Below are 20,403 nucleotides of genomic sequence, written 5' to 3'. Positions count from 1 at the left end.
CCCAGTGGTGATGTTTACACATCGCACCACTGATATTGGTTCAGGACTGGTTCAGATTTTTATCACTGATATTGGCCATGAGAGGGAATCAACCTCGGTTTTCTGGATATGTAGCGCAGTGCGCTAACCACTGCATCGCCGCTCCCCATAACCTACGCGCACATTTTATGCGTACGCTAACACATACAGCTGCAAAGACAAACACCCGCATGCTCAGATGCCAGCACACCTCTACGCATACACACCCGCGTAACACTGCGAGCTTGCTTCATGCACCTGACGGTCCATAATTGCTGTGCCCCAAATGAGATTAGCTAATGATCATTTCAGTGAGGCAATACATCATTCTGTTTGCTCAGCACCGGTCTGGGGACACTGCCTGAACATCATTCCTTTCCACTCATCCACAGAGCTCGCGCCGTGATTGTAGAGTAACCAATAACCATGCGTCTACACTTACAGATACTTCTCAGTTTGATGGAGGAACCACCTTTACAAAGATATTCATTCAACCATTCATAATGTGTTTTCAGTATTAATCCCAGCACATAAAACGCACATGAAACAGAATTACAATCCTAGTTTCCATTGATAATCGTCTCAGCGGAGAGGGAGGAGGCGAGGACTAATAACTTCAGCAAACAGGGCCCATCTGGCTGCTGGTCAATGGAGAGTCCAAAGACGATACAGACACGTTACATGTGGATGCACGAGTAAACAGAAACAGCTATAGGCGCGCACGCACACACGCACGCACGCACACACTCGGACACAGCCAAGCAAACACATGGACATTCGTAACTGTAAACACAAGGGCGCACCACACAGGCACCAGAAGGGCTCAAACCCGGGTGCGGATTCTGGGAAGCTTTCGAGCAAGTGCCATAACAACCGGCAACAAGCCAGCCTCCCCCAACGTACCTAGTGCCACCAGCGACACGGGCGTCAGTATGAAGAACACGTTCAATGTACCAGCTTTCATTGATACCAACTGTTCTTGGGGCACTGCTTCGACGCGGGGAGAAGCCTTGTAGACCTGAGTAGCTATGCTGGATAAGGGGCACCCATACCAGTCAGGTACTCAGCGATAGGTGAGACAAAATACGTTCCCGTCACCACCTCACACTGACCAGAGTAGTGAAGTATGGTTAACGGACTCTCAGATAAGAAGGTTTACAGATGTCAGACTGGTAGAAGTCAACTCTGCCTTTTACAGTGCTGAAAGTTGCTGGACCAGACGTAACAGCTGCCGACGTCATGGAAGTGCAAGAAAATGCTGAAACAAAGTTAGCCAACTTGTTCGTAAAATGTTTACTCGGTAATGAAATACAGCTAGCATGCAATGGTGCCTCATTTTTCTATTCCAAAATTATTAAACTGAACTACAAAACCATTAGCCTCTTATTGAACATATATATTGTAAAACATTTTTACGAACATCATTGGGAGCAGAATAATAAACAGATGAAAGGCGAGTCAGGCACAGGAGCATGTAGGGTTTCGGAAAGGTTTCTCTACCATTTATCACATACATATGAATACAATTTTGGAGAAGACCGATTAATTTAAATTACCATTCTGCTTCATCCCTGTAGACTATGACAAATCATTCGCCTCAGTAAACACTGATGAAGTCATCTACACTCTCATAAACCAAGGCCTAAAAACAAATATTTGTCAAAAATAAATATCCATTTACGAAAACAGAACATGCACACTGTTGAATACAAAACTACACATTACAAAGGGAGCCAGACAAGGTGACACCTTACACCAAACCTAGATCTTTTACAAAAATGGAATTAAATAAATACAGGTATAAATGCTAACAGCTCATGAACCATCTAGGATTGAATTACATTGGTATTATAATGAAGTTCAACAAACATGTCTGTATGTTGAACTTCTTTCGCACCGTACATGGCCAACCGTGCTCATCGGAGGTGCGGGGGATGGGCAACAAACTAAACACACAAAAGCAGTTCTGGAGAAATGTACAATAAGTTCACTCAACAGTCGGAGACGTCTGTCGGAGAGACACAACAGGAGGACAGCAAAATATGTGAGCCTGAGACAGCGACTAACAGCACCCGGGATCAAAAGCAAAAAAATAAAGAGGTGGACCGGTCCGGATTAGAGTGCTTTTGGAAACCTAAACTTGACAAAGCAAAGCAACGTACCAACGTGCCTACAGAAAAGAGTTTTCAATCAGTGCGTGCCACCTGCTATGGCATATCGATTAGAAATGTGGTTCGCAAAAAATATAGAACAAAAAACTGAAAGTGTGCAAACCAGCATGAAGAGAGACGTGCTTGGAATTACGATAAGAGAGAGAGAGAACAGGAAACATTGTTTCCCTTCTATTGTTTCCCTTCTACGTGACTTTACCGAAACAACCAAGAATAAGAAACACGTTGATTAGAGGAGAGAATATTGAGGTTAATGACTTAATCTAAACTATTACGAGGAGTGGGCTCGAGCAGGACACGTCGCTCTCAGCGACAATGGCTGAGGGTCGAGAACAATAACGGAGCAGCGGCCACGGAGGGCAGCAGATCCCAGAGGACATCCACCCCTTGGTGGACGTGCTCTGGGATCTGCTGCGATGAGGTCGGCTCGCGTGCAGGTGCTGGGCGGGGCATCACACCGCACGATTGTGAGAAGTGGCGGTGACTTGCGGAGGCCTTCATCCAGCAGTGGATTGAACATGGCTTACGATTATGATGAATCGGTAAGCATAAGGTACAACTGCAGGGTAATTACTTCATAACAGACATCGCAACAATATTGCAAACATCACACCTAACCTCCTTCTGAGAATAGCGCCAACGGTGCGACCATTAAGCGGTAGCCACACTGCGAAGGTCCCATCAGTTTGATGTTGCGAGTGGGTGTGCACATGTACATGCTGAAGAGTTTGTGTGCGGGGATTCCTGTCCCTAATGGGTGTCGCATCACGCTTTGATTAGGGTAACGACTGGCGACGTGCCGTTATTGGCGAGTGCTAATCCGGGCCACCACGTGGCCCCTCAGCACTGCTGGCAATATTGCCTCTTCCAACGATGCAATTACAACCGCTCTCTCTCCGCGGCCCATCCCCCTACATCTCTTCGTCTGCACCCTCAACAGGCCGGCAGCAATCACTTCACAACTGCCTTTTGCAGCGAGGTCAAGCCACGAACCGCACTGCGCTCAACAACGCAGAGCGACCCGACCATTACTGCGTCCTGGGATGACACGCTATATTACGCAACCCCACGCACACCAAAGCTGCACACCAAAGCTACACGTTACGCTAAGGTCGTGCTATGTACGTATGTTGAACTTCTTTTTCACCGTACGTAGCCAACAGTGCTAATCGGAGGTGCTGTGAAGAAGGGCCAGTGTTATAAATGAACGTGTTCAGTTTTTGTTGTTTGTGCCAACGCCGTACATTTTCACCAAATTGTCTATTTTCTATCACTTTACGAATATTGAAGTTGCTGGGATAATATTTACTTGACATACCAACCTTTTTCAGCTTGCACATACTGTACTGTAAGCAATGCGTACAGAAATTACCCCAAACCAACTTTTCGATGGCAGTGTATGCAATGTGAAAAGTGCACACAGCTCATGATCCATCCAATACAAAGATAACTTGTCTTATCATGTATTCCGATCACATTATACCCCAGCTGTAAAGTGGGAGTAATATCTGCAGATTACATTTTTAAGAAGTCATAGATTTGGCATAAAATCAAAAGTGTATAGCTCGGGGGAATCCCTTCTGTGACTTCCAATGATTGTGAGTGGGCACCATTGATGAAGACAAACTTTTTTCTGCCAGCAAGAGTTTAACTTGTATGCTTTAACCCAGCAAGGAAGGACTGTGACCCAGCAAGGACTGTAACCCATGACTTAAAGCTTTCGTGACTGCAGGAATTCATATTCTTTGGGCCTTTCGGTAAGGTCACGTAATTCTACGTAGTTCTACGTAACTTTACCGAAAGACCCAATGAATATGACTGTAACCCAGTAAGGGAGGACTAAGCCGGCAAGGGTGGACTAACACCGCAAGGGAGGACTGTAACCATTTTAACACATCAGGCCATAGTCCCAACGTTTGATTCAGGAGCAGAATGTGATGTACAGGTTATAAATGCTTAAGACAGATCTATAAAGATTGTTCCAGGTATCTGGGCACATTCCATAGTGCTACATATACATTAATAAATATATACAGTGAGGGAAATAAGTATTTGATCCCCTGCTGATTTTGTACGTTTGCCCACTGACAAAGAAATGATCAGTCTATAATTTTAATGATAGGTTCATTTGAACAGTGAGAGACAGAATAACAATAAAATAATTCAGAAAAACGCATGTCAAAAATGTTATAAATTGATTTGCATTTTAATGAGGGAAATAAGTATTTGACCCCCTCTCCATCAGAAAGATTTCTGGCTCCCAGGTGTCTTTTATACAGGTAACGAGCTGAGATTAGGAGCACACTCTTAAAGGGAGTGCTCCTAATTTCAGCTTGTTACCTGTATAGAAGACACCTGTCCACAGAAGCAATCAATCAATCAATCAGATTCCAAACTCTCCACCATGGCCAAGACCAAAGAGCTCTCTAAGGATGTCAGGGACAAGATTGTAGACCTACACAAGGCTGGAATGGGCTACAAGACCATTGCCAAGCAGCTTGGTGAGAAGGTGACAATAGTTGGTGCGATTATTCGCAAATGGAAAAAACACTAAATAACTGTCAATCTCCCTCGGCCTGAGGCTCCATGCAAGATCTCACCTCGTGGAGTTGCAATGCTCATGAGAACGGTGAGGAATCAGCCCAGAACTACACGGGAGGATATTGTCAATGATCTCAAGGCAGCTGGGACCATAGTCACCAAGAAAACAATTGGTAACACACTACGCCGTGAAGGACTGGAATCCTGCAGCGCCCGCAAGGTCCCCCTGCTCAAGAAAGCACATATACATGCCCGTCTGAAGTTTGCCAATGAACATCTGAATGATTCAGATCACAACTGGATGAAAGTGTTGTGGTCAGATGAGACCAAAATGGAGCTCTTTGGCATCAACTCAACTCGCCGTGTTTAGAGGAGGAGGAATGCTGCCTATGGCCCCAAGAACACCATCCCCACCGTCAAACATGGAGGTGGAAACATTATTCTTTGGGGGTGTTTTTCTGCTAAGGGGACAGGACAACTTCACCGCATCAAAGGGACGATGGACGGGGCCATGTACTGTCAAATCTTGGGTGAGAACCTTCTTCCCTCAGCCAGGGCATTGAAAATGGGTCGTGGATGGGTATTCCAGCATGACAATGACCCAAAACACACGGCCAAGGCAACAAAGGAGTGGCTCAAGAAGAGGCACATTAAGGTCCTGGAGTGGCCTAGCCAGTCTCCAGACCTTAATCCCATAGAAAATCTGTGGAGGGAGCTGAAGGTCCGAGTTGCCAAACGTCAGCCTCGAAACCTTAATGACTTGGAGAAGATCTGCAAAGAGGAGTGGGACAAAATCCCTCCTGAGATGTGTGCAAACCTGGTGGCCAACTACAAGAAACGTCTGATCTCTGTGATTGCCAACAAGGGATTTGCCACCAAGTACTAAGTCATGTTTTGCAGAGGGGTCAAATACTTATTTCCCTCATTAAAATGCAAATAAATTTATAACATTTTTGACATGCGTTTTTCTGGATTTTTTTGTTGTTATTCTGTCTCTCACTGTTCAAATAAACCTACCATTAAAATTATAGACTGATCATTTGTCAGTGGGCAAACGTACAAAATCAGCAGGGGATCAAATACTTTTTTCCCCTCACTGTACATCTGCTGTTACTTTCAAAAGGGTGATTATGTTAGTCTAATAATAGATGTAGATAATTAATTTGATTATATTCTTACGCATGGCAATAGGTTCATCCCATTGTCGAGATCCGCTGGCCAGGAGAGAGTGTAGTTTTTCTATTCCTCTGTTGCAGGAGACAGACTATAGTGATTTAAAATATGGTCCAGAGTTTGGGTTGCATGACCACAGTCGCACTGCTGTGGCTGTTTCTTTAATTTTACATGTATAACGGAGATGTGTGTATCGGCCTGTTAGTGTTCTGATGCGGTTGATGGTTTCACCAGCGTTTTGGAGAAAGGTCTAAGCCAGGAGGTGCAATGTTTGGGTCTCAAAAGAGATGCTTATTCTGGATGATTTCGTTATTCCACTCGGTTAAATTACTAAATGGCCCAAGACCGATTTAAATCAATCTGCTGGCAAATTAGAGACCAAAAATAAGCACACTTTCTAATAATAAGAACTCCTCCACCCTCTCTTATACTGAAACTGGTTTAGAAAGGAACATTTACATAGTGTGAAACACCTGTACCTTATTGGGACTACCCTCACCTCATCGAACAGTTGTAACATAGCTGTGAGCACGTCGGGGTGCGCCTTGTCCACCTCGTCAAACAGCACCACGGCATTGGGGCACTTCTTCAGACGGCTGGTCAGCTGGCCGCCCTCCTCATAGCCCACATAGCCGGGCGGCGAGCCGATCAGCTTGGACACCTGCACACCACTCCGGCGCATGCCATTACAAGCGCGCGGATGCTGGATGCATACTGTACACACTGTGACCATTGCGCCAGGCTAGGTGTGCTTGAGGCCATATGTAGTTGTGAAGGTTCCTGGTCATGGGCTAAACCCAAACGCCACAATCGGTAAACAAGAGTGAGCCGACTGAAAGATGCGCCACCCGCAATTCTCATTGTGTCAACTAGCTGTGGTCTACTTGGCCAACGCTCTGCTGGTTTTAACAGCCACTTCTCGGCTTCCCATTCGGCTTTCATCAGAATCTTTATTTAGACTGGAGGAATCCAGTCTGCAGCAAGCCACCCCATAGCACAATTCACGAGCCGTCAGCACGTCCACTCAGCTGCAAGTCCTACTGTGCCACAGTAACTGATCTCTTACTCATACTCTTTGGTTCTTTCGGTAAAGTCACGTAGGTAAAAAATAAAATAAAGTCAGTAAAATCAAGACGTTTCGGAAGTAACACAAGCCTCCGTCATCAGGTGGGATAGCCACCCTCCTTCTTGCTGTGACTATCCCACCTGATGACGGAGGCTTGTGTTGCTTCCGAAACGTCGTGAATTGATTAACTTTATTTTATTTTTTACCTACGTGACTTTACCGAAAGAACCAAAAAGTATGGATCATTGCAGTCACGAAAACTTCAAATTTAGAATTAAATGATCTCTTCCCCAAATTGTACCATCCCTGCTCAGCATCCTCTATGCAGCCAACATCAAGTGGCTCAGGGGTACAGCCAAGTTGCTGACAACCGTAAACTTGCAAGTTCGAATCCTGGTTAACAGTTGACTCAGCCCACCATCCCTCTCATGGGTCAATATGTATGTATGTTGAACTTCTTTTGCACCGTACGTAGACAACCGTGCAAATCGGAGGTTTTCCCACCAGTGTCCCATTATGCACGGTGTACGACCGAGTCTTCCTCCGCTGTTTCAGAATGGCTTTCTACGTTTAAGGCGCACTACTTTGTGGACAAGTCGACAGTGCTTTTCCTTTGGACTCACCCTGCCATATGAATGCAGAATTTCCACCACTGCCTCAGGCGTGAGATTGGCACCACCTCAATGCTCAATTGAGCAGGACATTGCTTTGACTCGACTATTCAGCTAAACAAAAGATGTTTGTATGTATGTTGAACTTCTTTCGCACCATACAAAGCCAACCGTGCTAATAGGAGGTGTGGGGGAAGGACAACTAAACACAAAAATCAATCTAGATTTTAAAGTGCATAGCCCCATGGCTCCGTAATATCGGAAGGAAGAGCGTTCCAGACAGCCACAGAAGCGCATCTGAAAGCGCGCGATGCAGTGACCATCTTTTGTCGAGTTTTCGGCAAAAGTCACTGTGAGGATGACTGGAGTTTGCATGATGGTTTATCGTCCTTGACGAGATCAGCAAGGTATTGTGGTTCATTTGCGGAAAGCACTTTGTGTGTAATGAATGCGATCTTATAATGTATTCGTTCGGGAACCAGAAGCCAATGTAGCTCAGCGAGCACTGGATAGACATGGCCGCATTTTGCAGTACCCTTCATGACACGTGCCATGCACATGCTGCAGCTTGGTAATGTTTTTGCCAGATGTACCGTACAGTAGGGAGTTGCAATATTCGAGCCTTGTCGCTACTATGCTACACGCCGCTGTGTTGGCTATGTCACGTACGTATGCATGTCACGACTGAATAGTGGTCGAATGTGTCGTAGAGTCGTGATATGAAAATTTCAGGACTATATTTTGCACGTGATGAGCAAACAACGTATTTTGGTCGAGTATGGTGCCGAGGCTCTTTAGGCGAGTAGAATCCAGCAGTCTACGACCGCCACACCTGATCCTCCCACAAATGTTTTCACCTGAGCCCAAGTGGCAACCAGCAAAACGAGCAGAACCTCCGATTTTCTTGAATGAAGCAACATCTTGTTTCGTACAAACCACACGTGCACCGCTACCGTGCAATCATGGAGGCTACCGAGGCTCTCCATATCTAACTTTGACTTCAATGCAGTGTAGAATTGTGTATGTTTAGGCACACATGGCTGGGCTTCCTTGATACATGACTCTGCCAATACAGCATATCCTTGTCTGCCAGAGGAGTTCACTAATAGAGGAGATTGTGAAAGATTTCTCAAGTGTCAATGAGGAATACTCTACAGGGAAAGGACAGAGCATGCATACGGTAACACACCCCCATCCATACCCAAAGGCAAGATCTGCTTACCTCGTGTTTCCCTTGAAACTCCGACATGTCCAAACGTATGAATCCCTGTGCAAACAGAGAAAAGTCTTCCCTTTAGCCTTAACACGTGCGATTATAAAGGACTAATGAAGGCCAATACAGCATGGTGTGGCTAGCACAGCAGGAGTTAACTGCTTTATGAACTATCAATTAACTTTTATTACAGTAAGGTATAGTAACTATAGGTAATTGTTAGTTGAAACTATATTCAAGTAAACTATATTAAAGAATAGATACATTTATATATGTATTGTATAGGCTTGATTATATTACCCACTCATCCATTTCAAATTCATTGTGGCATTTTTTCCATGTAATATAACTGAAGCCAATGGAACTAGCACTAAAAGAAATGCAGTTCCCGTTAGCACAAGTATAGTGACATTGTGGATGTCACTGTGTAGTGCCGGCCCTAGAGAGGCACGGCGTGCGATGTATTCACATCGCGGACATCACGTATGTAGCGACATCGAAGATGTCACTGGGTAATGCCGGCTCTAACGAGGCACGGCGTGCCATGTACTCACATCACGGACATCACATATGTAGCGACATCGTGAATGTCACTGGGTAATGCTAGCTCTAGCGAGACATGGCGTGCGATGTACTCACATCGTGGACATCACGTGTGTAGTGACATCGTAGTGACATCGTGGATGTCACTGGGTAATGCCGGCTCTAACGAGGCACGGCGTGCCATGTATTGTCATCGTGGACACCCCGTAGGTGGGTGTAGTACGAGCCCCAGAGGGGGCTCGGAGAGTGCTGAGTCAGCACTAAGTGGCACCACGCGTGGCGTGCAGTGCCGACCTCTACAGGATGGGGTGTGAGAGTGTCAGCCATGGAATGAGGTAACCACAGACCATGGCACTCTGGTTAACCCGGGAAGGCACGTGACCAGTGAGATCTACACATGGGCCCCATGTGGGGGCTGGGGGTGGTCACGTGCCGGGGCGAGATCCTGCTCGAGGGTTCGAGAAGGTGGTCGTGGCCAAGGGCGGAGCCAGCCACGGCCAGCGAGCATATAAACCGGGTCCCCGAGAGGGACTGGGCTTCAGCGTTGTTGTTGTTGTCATTTAAGATCTACGTTCTGCGTTCTACGTCCAAGAAGAAATCACCAACACGTGACCTGGACCCAAGCCGGGGTCCTGTCCATTGTAGCTACTCCCAGTGTAACTAGTGTAGTTAGCCTGGTGGTCCACCACCATTGGGTGTAGTTAACCTGGTGGTCCACCACCATGGGGTGTAATCTGGTAAAGGGGCAGTTACCCCTTTGTGTTAAGTATGTTGGTATTAATAAATGTGTTGCTTCCAAAGAGTACGTCTGCGACTCCGTTGAATCCACTGCACATGTGCTATCTTTGTTTTTGTTATGTATAACATAGTATTGCATAAAACTAAGAACCATATCTATGCTCAAATGAGCACTTGAAGCACATCTCCTTTATACAGCCCCCAGCCAGTTGTGTATTTTCCTCATTCCTATGGCTGGGAGTGAGTGAAATCCATCGGAAAACCACTGTTGACTTCTAAACAAAGTAGTACTAACTTTATCGATCCCCGAGGGATAATGGGCTGAGTCAAACCCCAGCCAGCATTTAAACGCGCAACCAATTGTGAACAAACTGCTCGCTCCACCGATGACCCACCTGGCCAGATTATGTGAAGGCAAAGATATGCGAAGAAGGCGTATTGTACCAACTGATTATTTATGTTGTTGCTTATACTAATGTAATCTTTGATTTGCTTTTTTTGCCAGAACAAAACGGCCTATTCCCATTTGCACCCGAAGTGGTACATGAGGCCCTATGATGAGATTGACGAATCACACACCTTTTTCAGGTCCTTGTGCATGTACTTGGCAATCTGTTTGGCGAGTTCTGTCTTACCTGTCCACACACAGCCAAGGAACCAAATGTAATCATTCCACGTAAGACAAGAGAAGTGTCAATCTCTCCGTTTCCTCATTAAATGTATCCGGCAGGCCACCATGGTTATTACTTTGGGCGTATTAACCCAATGCCATATTACTGTTTTGTTTTTTAAGATGTTTTCAGCCAATCAATGATGAGTGTTCATTATACGAGTGGGAGGAAACCGGAGCACCCGGAGAAAACCCGCAAGCGCGAAGGGCAATACTTCATACAGATGGAAACAGATCGCGATTAGTACACTTGCTGTACTGCCTTCTCCGGGCAAGCCAGGGTATGGCACTTTCTCGACGCCCACGAGAAGTGAGTGTCACAACATGTGTGCGATGATCCACCGACCCTCGCTGCTGTCTCCACACTGCTGGGTTACAGCAGGCAGCCACGTGCGTAGCCACCACCGCCCAGTATCATCGCCCCCTGCAGGCAGACTCATGCCGACTTGCAGGCCAGTTCCGAGTCAGCTTGTGCCACAAAAGGACAGCTGCCACTGGGGGTGCCCTCCAAAAGTTTAATATGAAATGTGATGTATTGCGGGTAACACGCCTGAGAAAGGCTGGCGTGAAGGGCGCTCTTTGGAAAAGAATCATTCTCATTATCACTTGTGATCTTGGAATGAAATGTCACATTCCTTGAGTTAGGACAGTGCTTAATGCAGCTAAGGGCATAGCTGTGCTCAACAGATGCTTCAGCTGGGCGGTGGTAGCTTTGCACGTAGCGGCCTGTCACCCATCACTGTGGAGGCAGCGAGGGTTGGAGGATCAACGCACAAATGTTAGGAAATTCCCTTCCCAGAGGCGTTGAGGTGTCATACTCTGGCTCTCCAGGAGAAAGCGGTACAGCAAATGTTGAGTCCACCTGTTCCATCTGTATGGGATAGAGTTTTTCACACCTCGCATGCGTGGGTTTCTCCGGGTGCTCTGGTTTCCTCCCACATGCAAATATTGAAGAATTGGCTGATAACACCTTAATATATAGAGGACCGCAGAGCTTAAAACCCATTACCAATTCATCAGGATGAAGTGATATGACAAACAAGATACCAAATTCTCTATATTACACCGTGAAGAAACTGTACTGAGAATCACACCAGGAGAACTAGTTATTGAACTATGTGCAGCCACACCATCAATAATGACAATCTTTGCCTGTACATGGCACTTGCATGCCTCAGCAACTCACAGTGCCTTACATCACATCTCATCTCAAACATCTAAAGGGTACCCCTAGTGGCAGCTGTCCATGTGAGGCACAAGGTGACCCAGCACCAGCCTACAAATGAGCATTAGTCTGTCTGGAGGGGGCAACGGTATCTGTGTAATTTCCATTGAGTAATTTGGAGAATGTAGACAATATATCTGTACTTTGCTAATGATTCGGTGAATTTTAAGAGAACAATAATCAGAAAAAAACTCAAATACAGATACGCCTGCTACATACTGGGTCCAATCCCGTATCAGCATTTCAACTGGAAGATGATGTTAACAGAGCACCGCAACAAGCTCCACATCTTTCTGTGTTTGTGATTATTATGCATGTGTCATACAAACCAATTCCGGAAGAGCCCAGAAAAAGGAAGACAAGGGGATGTTCCTCATCATACCAACCGTTCTCCTTCCGACGTATAGCTACACACACACATGCGCAAACAAAAGTGTTCCTGCACAGATACATCACATGTATGTATGAACAGTGGTTGAAATGGAAGCTGAGAAATATGAAACCTATTTATCCTGCAATCCATGACCACTGATCCTCACACACAGGAACAACAACAACCGCCGTTCACCACTAAGTGACGGTGATGTTACCACGGCGCTTGTGTCATGCGAGGTGCACTTTGAGGCCATGTGAAATGTCAAAGGCCCGTTTGCAGGATGTCACAGAACAGACCCAAAGTGCCATGGGTTGACTGACTGAGATGACTGTCAGATGCAGGGACAGTCACCCACACACTCATGTAATCACACACCTTGCGTGTTTTCATTCTACCTTCCTTCTGTCGGTCTCGCCTCCATATCCTTTTTGCTCTCCCATTCCTTCCCTCCCCCTCTATTTTCATAGGGCTTGTGTTTTATAAGCGATGCACCAATTATAGCAATATTAGCAGGCCAACCACAGGAGGAGCAAGCCAGCTTCAGATCAAGTGCTTTACCACATTGTCTTACTTTAGGATTATTTGACATTCATATTTCTTTAAAGAAGTTGTTGGCATATGAGTACAGGTGTCTTGAGAATGATGCAAGGCATTTCATGGCAAGACAAGATAAGCAATGCGGAAGTCCAGAAGACAACATAGCAGTTAAGTATATTAGATTTGATTAGAAATAAATGGCTGCACTCGGTGGAATATGTGCAGGATGGAGGATGACTACGGTAGTTGAGTCTGGCAACCAAGAGGAAGATGTAAGGCCAGATGGTGGGAGACTTTTCGGGCATATCTTGGAGTTTTGCATGTTCACTGTGCAGTAGCTGCAGGATCTGGCAGAGGGTAGAAATCGTCCATAGCGAGGTGTGGTGGCACCAATGTCAATGGCCATGATGACATCTTGATCCGAGTACTTATTTTGGGCATTTAGTGCACAACGACATTAAGGACCAGCCAACACAGAGACCCTTTTAGTATGAATGGCTTTCCAGAGACACGCATGCCCTAACAACACCAGCAGCACGGCCAACCCAACAAATCGGTCCTGAGCAGCTGTGCACATAAGTGCATCGCTTAGCAAACGGACATTAATACGCAGCATCAGCACGCTGGCTAGCAACCAGAGTTCGTGTCTGAGGAATACAAGCAGGCAGCCAGTCTCCTGCATGTTGGAGGTAGTGACAGGCCACGTCTGTGATTGACTCTCACCGGAAGCCACAGTAGCGATGGCACCCTCCTGTCCCACCAGGTACTCCGTGAACCTCTTCTCCAGCGGGTAGCGCACTCTCTCAGCTGCATCCTGGCTGTCCTTTAGCTCCTTGCTCTAGCGTCCACACAACACACACACGGCATCCACGTGGCATACAGAGCGCCAATCTGAACACCGCCCTTTCTCAGCTCTTATTTGCTCAATGAGAATAAACTAGGGGTGTTAAAATATTTTTTTTGTATTACCGGTTACACGAAAAAAAATGTAAAAAACTGGTGAATACCGGTTTGCCGCACGTGTAGAAAGTTCTAGGGCAATAGATGTAGAGTGTAGGTACGCCCGCCTGCTCAGCGTGGAAGTAGACGAAATACCCCAAACTCGATCCCTCAGCCTACCCTCTAGAGTTCAATCCATTGGAGACCCTTACGCCAGCAGTGGTGTGAGCAAACCATTGCAGGGCTCCACACGGCGACTTTGGCCAGTGACCTTTGTACGTTGGCGCATACCAATCAGTGCATTTATATACGTGAAATAATTCCGCTGTCTCGGGGTATGTATGCGCGCACTTTGAACAAATTTTATACAAATCCACATTGTTCAAGCTACGTGTGCAGATTTGGTGTCGGTCGAAGTCTGTCGTCTGTACATGTTCAAGCAAAAAAACGTCCTTCATGATCTTTTCATGCCAAGTTTAGGGGCGCAAAACAAAAAGCACGCGTATGTAGGCTACTAAATTCCATAACCACGGAACACTAACGTGCTTATGTGCGCTACAGAAATAGATGGTTCTCTGCTGGCCTCAGGGACCGTGAGCCTAGCAACACGCATCTCTATCAACGGTTGGTCCTTGCAGGAGTCAAAGCAAAGCATCAGGGGGCTTGGTGGGGGGTGCAGGATGGAATGGTTAAATGACCGATACAAGAATGAGAATGAATGATGAATGAGTTTTGGAGAAATTAGAGGAATTTTTACCTCAAAATATATATTTTAAATGTCTTCACATTTATAGCTTATGTGGACTGTGAAATTCAACACCGACTATCGAAAGCACTTATGTACATTATAAAAGTTTTACTACTGGTCGTCAGAACACAGCGTGTGTGCAAATTAGAAAGTGAGCAAATGAGCGAAGAATGAGAGTGAAAATATTGAGTGCATAAATGAATGAGAGGCAAGATTAATTTAATTAGGGAGGAATTTGTGAATGAAGCAGGAGAGAATGAGAAAATAATTCATAAATGAGAATGAGTACATGGGGAATAAATGTATAAAATCAATGAGAGGATTGAGTCAATCAATGAGTGGAATGATTGATTAAATTAGTTCAGAATTATGATTTAGAGGAATGAGTGACTGCATGAGAGAGGAATAAGAGAAATTGTTTAGCTCAAAAACATAACCAAAACATCTTTCACAAATCTGCTTACATGTATTGTGAAAATAACTTATTTTCTAAAGCGCTTACGTACTTTTCAAAATGAAATGTTTCACTGAGTAAATGAGGTAATTAATTTGGTATACTTGTCGTTGAGGGTGTAGTTTAGCAGTGTCATGAAGTTGTGTGGTCTTGTGTAAAGTAGTGTAGTGTAATGGTGAAGTCGTGTACACAATTTCTGTAGTGTGTACTATAGTGGTGCGGTGTATTCATGTAGTGTTGTGGTGCAGTGTTGTAGTGTTGGAGTACAAATTGTGGATGTCATAGGTGTGTGGTTGTGGTGAGTGTATGGACAATTAGTCTGGTAACTGGTGTCCTGTGAGTAGTGGGTGATGTCTGCTAAGTTTCAGGACAGCAGTGCGTCTGATAAGTGTCAGCAGAGTAGTGCCTGGTGTGTGTCTACCAAGTGGTGTGGTGTCTGGTGAGGGTTAGGTGGATGACTGGTAAGTGGTGTCGTGGGAGTGGTGAGGTGTCTGGAGAAGGTCACATGTCAGGTGTCTGGTGGGCGACTGGCAGTAGTGTCAGGTGGTCAGTGGCAGCTGTCTGGTGAGTTCCGAGTGGTCAACAGAGTAGGGGTGGAGTCCATGGCAGAGAAACCGGTATGGGGAGAATAGTTGAGAGAGGGCGACTGAGCCGATGGGGAGGATAGCCCCATCCTGTAGGACAGGCTGCCCTCGAGGTCATTCGTAAAATTCCCCTTGAAACAGGTACGGCAAGTCCTCGCCTAACGCGTGTTCGCACTATAACGCGTTTTCGCTATAACGCGGTTCTTCATTAGGGAACGCTTTTCGCACAACGCGAAACGCGCGGTTGACAAACTACTTTCTTGGAGCTGCATGGCTGAGCAAGTATGATACAGTACACGGAATGATACAGTAATGTGGTGGGCAAACCCTCAGTTATTTGTTTTGCCATCTTCCTGTGTGTACGTGTCGTATCTTGCCAAACTTTATCGTTATATTTGAGGAGTAATTGTTTTTGCTTAATGCGTTTTTAGCTTAACGTGGAAGTTTTCAGGAACGCATCTACCGGATCAAACGACGACTTACTGGTCCCTGTATTTTGGAACCAGTAATTGGTTCTGAAGATTGTTACCAGTTTACCGGTAACCTTTAAACAACCCTTATGCAAACACTGCAACCGTACCTTAACCTTGTGCTTGGAAAGCATTTTCTTGACATCACCTTCGCGAGCATAGTCCAGCGCTGCGTGGCCTGCAACGTCCACTTGTGTGGAGTCTGCACCTGTAAGGCAGTCCCCGGATTACGAAAGGGTTAGGTTTCCGAGAATGATTCGTAACCCGAATTCTACGTATGCCGGAAACTGAACAATTTCCCCCCAAAATGAAGATAAAGTCCCATAGCCAGAAATAGTCATGCCTCCCCTACGACCCGATTACTAGTTTGTTTTCTCTCAGCACCGTATTGCGCTGTCGTCCATTTTCTATCTTTGCTGTTTTTTCCTGGATTTTTCGGTTTGCGTGTAGTCACTTTCAGATGTTTCTTGTTCATGTTTTTGTTTTGTTGCGGTTGCACCCGAGTCAAGAGCCGCATGGCTCACAGGGTTATACCTAATAAATGAAACTAACGCTACCTGTATCATATCGCTGTACATACCCTCCGCACTTCCAATGATTCTTTCATTTCATCAAAAATCGACCCTAACACTACCCATAAATAAACAAATGGAACATATACTGTATCCAATTGTTTATAAATACCACGAAACATTTTAATATTAATTATTAACATCCGTCTCTTCCAAATGTTCGTTTACCGTGCATTAGGATAGGCCTAGAGCACAAGCAATGGAAGTGTAATTCTGTTAAATAACGGACATATGGGAAATTATTCATGAAATAAATTAAAAATAAAGAAAACTAGCGATAGAAACGTGGGAAACAAGACGTAGTTCTAAAATAAACAATTACGTAATGCTATGAAATGAGCGAGGTGTCAGGCTGCCCGTCTTACGCGGTATTCATCTGCAACCTCACCACGCTGCACTGCTTTGCGCTTGCATAACTAACGCAAACATTTCCGCATATTGAATTTTTTAACATTATTTACGGGAGCATTTCTGTAAGGTCGGATCTCCGTAAGTCAGTTCTTCCGCAACCCGGTGACTTACTGTATAGACTTAACGGACTTTTGGCGCAAGTGGTGTTAGTGAGCACCTACAGAGGCCAGCACGGCCTTCACCTCCACCTACCCTGTAAATGGCTTTGCTTAACGTCATTTCTATATTTGCATCTATAAAGGAACGCATCCCCAAAGTAAACCGGGGTATCACTGTATCTTACATCTCTCCACATCTCAAGTGTACATCTCGCATTTCACTGCATCTCTTTCATTTGTGTACCTTGAATTTAGTGTTTCTCCAAGATTTTACTCGCCCGGCTTCAAGTTAAAATCAATCTGATTTAGTATGGCCGATGAAGAGCAACTCCTAGAGATTCGGTTTCAAGTGATTTTGTGAAACGGGATTTTCCCTGTAAGAAATAAACATTGAATGTACTTGTTTGTATATGTGCTTGCTTTGTGTGTGGGGAATGGTGGCAAAGTGGTTAGCACACTGCACTACAAACCCGGTGACCCGAGGCCTCTTCCAGCTCATGGCCAACACCAATGACGATTATCTTAAACGGTCCTGGGCCTCCCCAAGATCGACTCAGCCTCAAACGAATACCTGGTATAAAATGTAAACATCCCCACTTGGGAGATAAAGATAGCCGGCCATGGTGCTGGCCACCCACCCCCTCGTGTGCCATGTCGGCCTTCATAGGTGCTAGCTAGCAGCACTTGCTCCAAAAGCCCATTAAGGCTGTACAGGGGAGCTTAGTATTTTGTGTATATTGTGTGCGCATGTATGTGTAGGTTAACGAGTTTGTGATGTATCAATTGACACCCTGGACACGCTGGCAAATGAGATGTTTACTCTCAAAGGGTATTTCAGGTTCAATATTTTAGAAAGTAAAATTCGACATAAGCGAAGCAGACAGTTTAAAACTTGTGAAAGAGGACCGAGGTTTACACAGTTAGGGGTTTGATTTGTCACCCACGTAATTAATGTATTCGATGGCCGTGCGCTCTGAAACCACGGGGACAGCAGCAGTGCGGAGGTGGGACCTCCAGTAATGGCAATGATGACCCTTTGAACCTTATTGATTTATTACGTGGAAGGACGGACGCGTGAAAGTGGAAAATTGTCTGCTTATTTATTTCATTACTTATATTCTCATTTTGTGTCGAACTAGGACCCATATCTAAAATGCGTGGTTCTTGCCCATAAAAATATAGCAGTTCACCAGCATTGGTTCAAGCAATCCTGTTGAGTCAGTGCAGCCAATAGTCTGCACTCTGAGGCCACGTGGCTGATGGGATGTGTATAAAATACGTTTTTTTAAAGGATGGCCAAATATGTGAAGGGTGTATTGTCGGCCTCTTTATTGCATTCCTCATTGCGTTATTATTTTATTGGTAGCGTTAGTCCACGCGAGCTGAAAGTTAAAAACATGCCTGTTGTGCACTTCTGATCCCCTTTGTCTGAGTGAAGTAATTGTGACTTACAATGTGCAAGTGTGTTTTAGGGAAATAAATAGTTATGCAAAATGTAAGCATGAAAAAGTAACATGAACCAATTATCGACAAACGTGTCTTGTAATACCAGTAGAAAGGTCACATACGTTTTAAAGACATAAATCTCAAAATCTATTACGATCGTAAATATGCTTTTCAGGTTTTAAGGCCGATGGCCCAATGCAGCTGTGAGTAGCACAAATGGAATTAGGAATAATGGATGCAGGGTTGCTGGGTTGTGGCCAACTCTGACCACAGAGGATAAGGGTCATGCATGAGGGGGTTCTCGCTGGTCGCCAGAGACACACAGAGGGGGCACAGAAGGGAATGGGGGTGCTCGGGAGTCAGAGTTTAACAGACTCAGCCTTGGGGGGGTTCCGCACGAGTGACCCTGAGTGGTTAAGTACGGCTTGACTCCCTCCGCTAACATAAGCCAAGGATGCGCTCTTATTGGTGAAGACACTGGGGCACATACGCACGCGTATACAATCGAGGAATTTTGCATGCACACATGCAAAGGCACAGGCGAGTGAACAAATGTACACATAAAAGCAGAGGGAATGCGCACACAGATGAATTAATGTGCATGCATACTGAAACGTGCACTGGCAGAGAGGCAAATCCGAGCGCAACACACAAATCACACCTCTGATTAGCACGGTTGGGTACGTACGGTGCGAAAGACGTTCGACATACATACATATCATTATTTGCGACTGCTGCTGGCTATAAGTTCAGCAGCAATGCATTGCAATGCTGCAAGGATTATAGTTTACAAAACATACAATGCTCAGTCGTTCATATTTTGACAAATACACAACTAAAACAGCAGATGTTACTGCAGCACCTGAGATATGTGCAAATGAGTGTTTCTCTTTCACCCGTGATTATCTGGCCAGTGGTACAAGCGAGCGGTTCGCAATCGGAAGGTTTGCGAGTTGAAATCCTGGTTGGAGAGTGACTCGACCCATCATCCCTCTAGGCCAATAAAACGAGTACCACTTTGTGCGGAAGCCAACAGTGTTTGTCCCATGGGAAGACTCACTCTTGCTACGGTAATGTAGAACTTCCACCACTGGCTCAGGACAGTGAACAGGAGATGACCACTACCTCAACGCTCATTTGAGCAATTAATCCCTTTTGACATTTTTTTTTTTTACACGTGAAAACCCACCCAGCAACAAAACACACATCAGCCAAGACATGCACAGGAAGCGTGTTTGACAGATACGTAGCTGGCTGCACGTCTGCTGTTTTCAAGGGCGACCACTTTGCCAGATGACAAGAAGACCCAAAACAGTAAACACAAACCGATTGTACTCCACCGCAGGCCCACCTCCCCAGGCTTCTTCACAAGCGCTCCATCTGTCCCTGTCCCATCAACCCACAACCCCCACGGCTGCAGGGGGGGGGGGGGTATTTGCAAAGCGGTAAACCATAGCAGACGCAGCGCACACCACTGAGGAACCCTTGTCTAGTCCAGCCGCTCCTCAAACAAGGCCTTTGTGTGAATTTTACCCAAGCACAGACAGAGATAATTTTCTCCGTGTGATATTGGCCTACAAAAACCTATCTTTTAAATTAACGACCTTAAATAAATACATACATGAGCTATTAAATACGTGAAAATTATCATAACACAAAAATAAATTAGTTGCAATAAACAAAGTGAATATAAATACATATGAAAGTATTAAATAATAGTTTATCAATGAATTTACCTTCAATTATGATGATGCTGCGCAGTAGAAAGATGCAGTAATGATGATGCTGAAGACGATGAC

General features: G+C 45.3%; 1 protein-coding gene across 1 annotated transcript in view; it reads right to left on the bottom strand.

The window, feature by feature from the left end:
• CLPB (ClpB family mitochondrial disaggregase) overlaps positions 1–20,403 on the bottom strand; it is a 51,274-nt gene that overhangs the window by 6,890 nt on the left and 23,981 nt on the right. The window contains exons 6-11 of the mRNA XM_032960489.2: positions 16,188–16,285; positions 13,606–13,720; positions 12,299–12,376; positions 10,654–10,709; positions 8,803–8,847; positions 6,403–6,564 (exon numbers count right to left, since the gene is read on the bottom strand). Of these exons, the coding sequence (XP_032816380.2) occupies positions 6,403–6,564; positions 8,803–8,847; positions 10,654–10,709; positions 12,299–12,376; positions 13,606–13,720; positions 16,188–16,285 (554 nt within the window). The remainder of the gene's footprint in view (positions 1–6,402; positions 6,565–8,802; positions 8,848–10,653; positions 10,710–12,298; positions 12,377–13,605; positions 13,721–16,187; positions 16,286–20,403) is intronic.

This window comes from Petromyzon marinus, chromosome 25 (genome assembly GCF_048934315.1).
Source record: "Petromyzon marinus isolate PM22_M1 ecotype Great Lakes invasive population chromosome 25, UKy_Petmar_22M1.pri1.0, whole genome shotgun sequence".
Lineage (NCBI taxonomy): Eukaryota > Metazoa > Chordata > Hyperoartia > Petromyzontiformes > Petromyzontidae > Petromyzon > Petromyzon marinus.
Note: the sequence above shows the minus strand (reverse complement) of the source record. Positions and strands in the feature narration are given on the sequence as shown.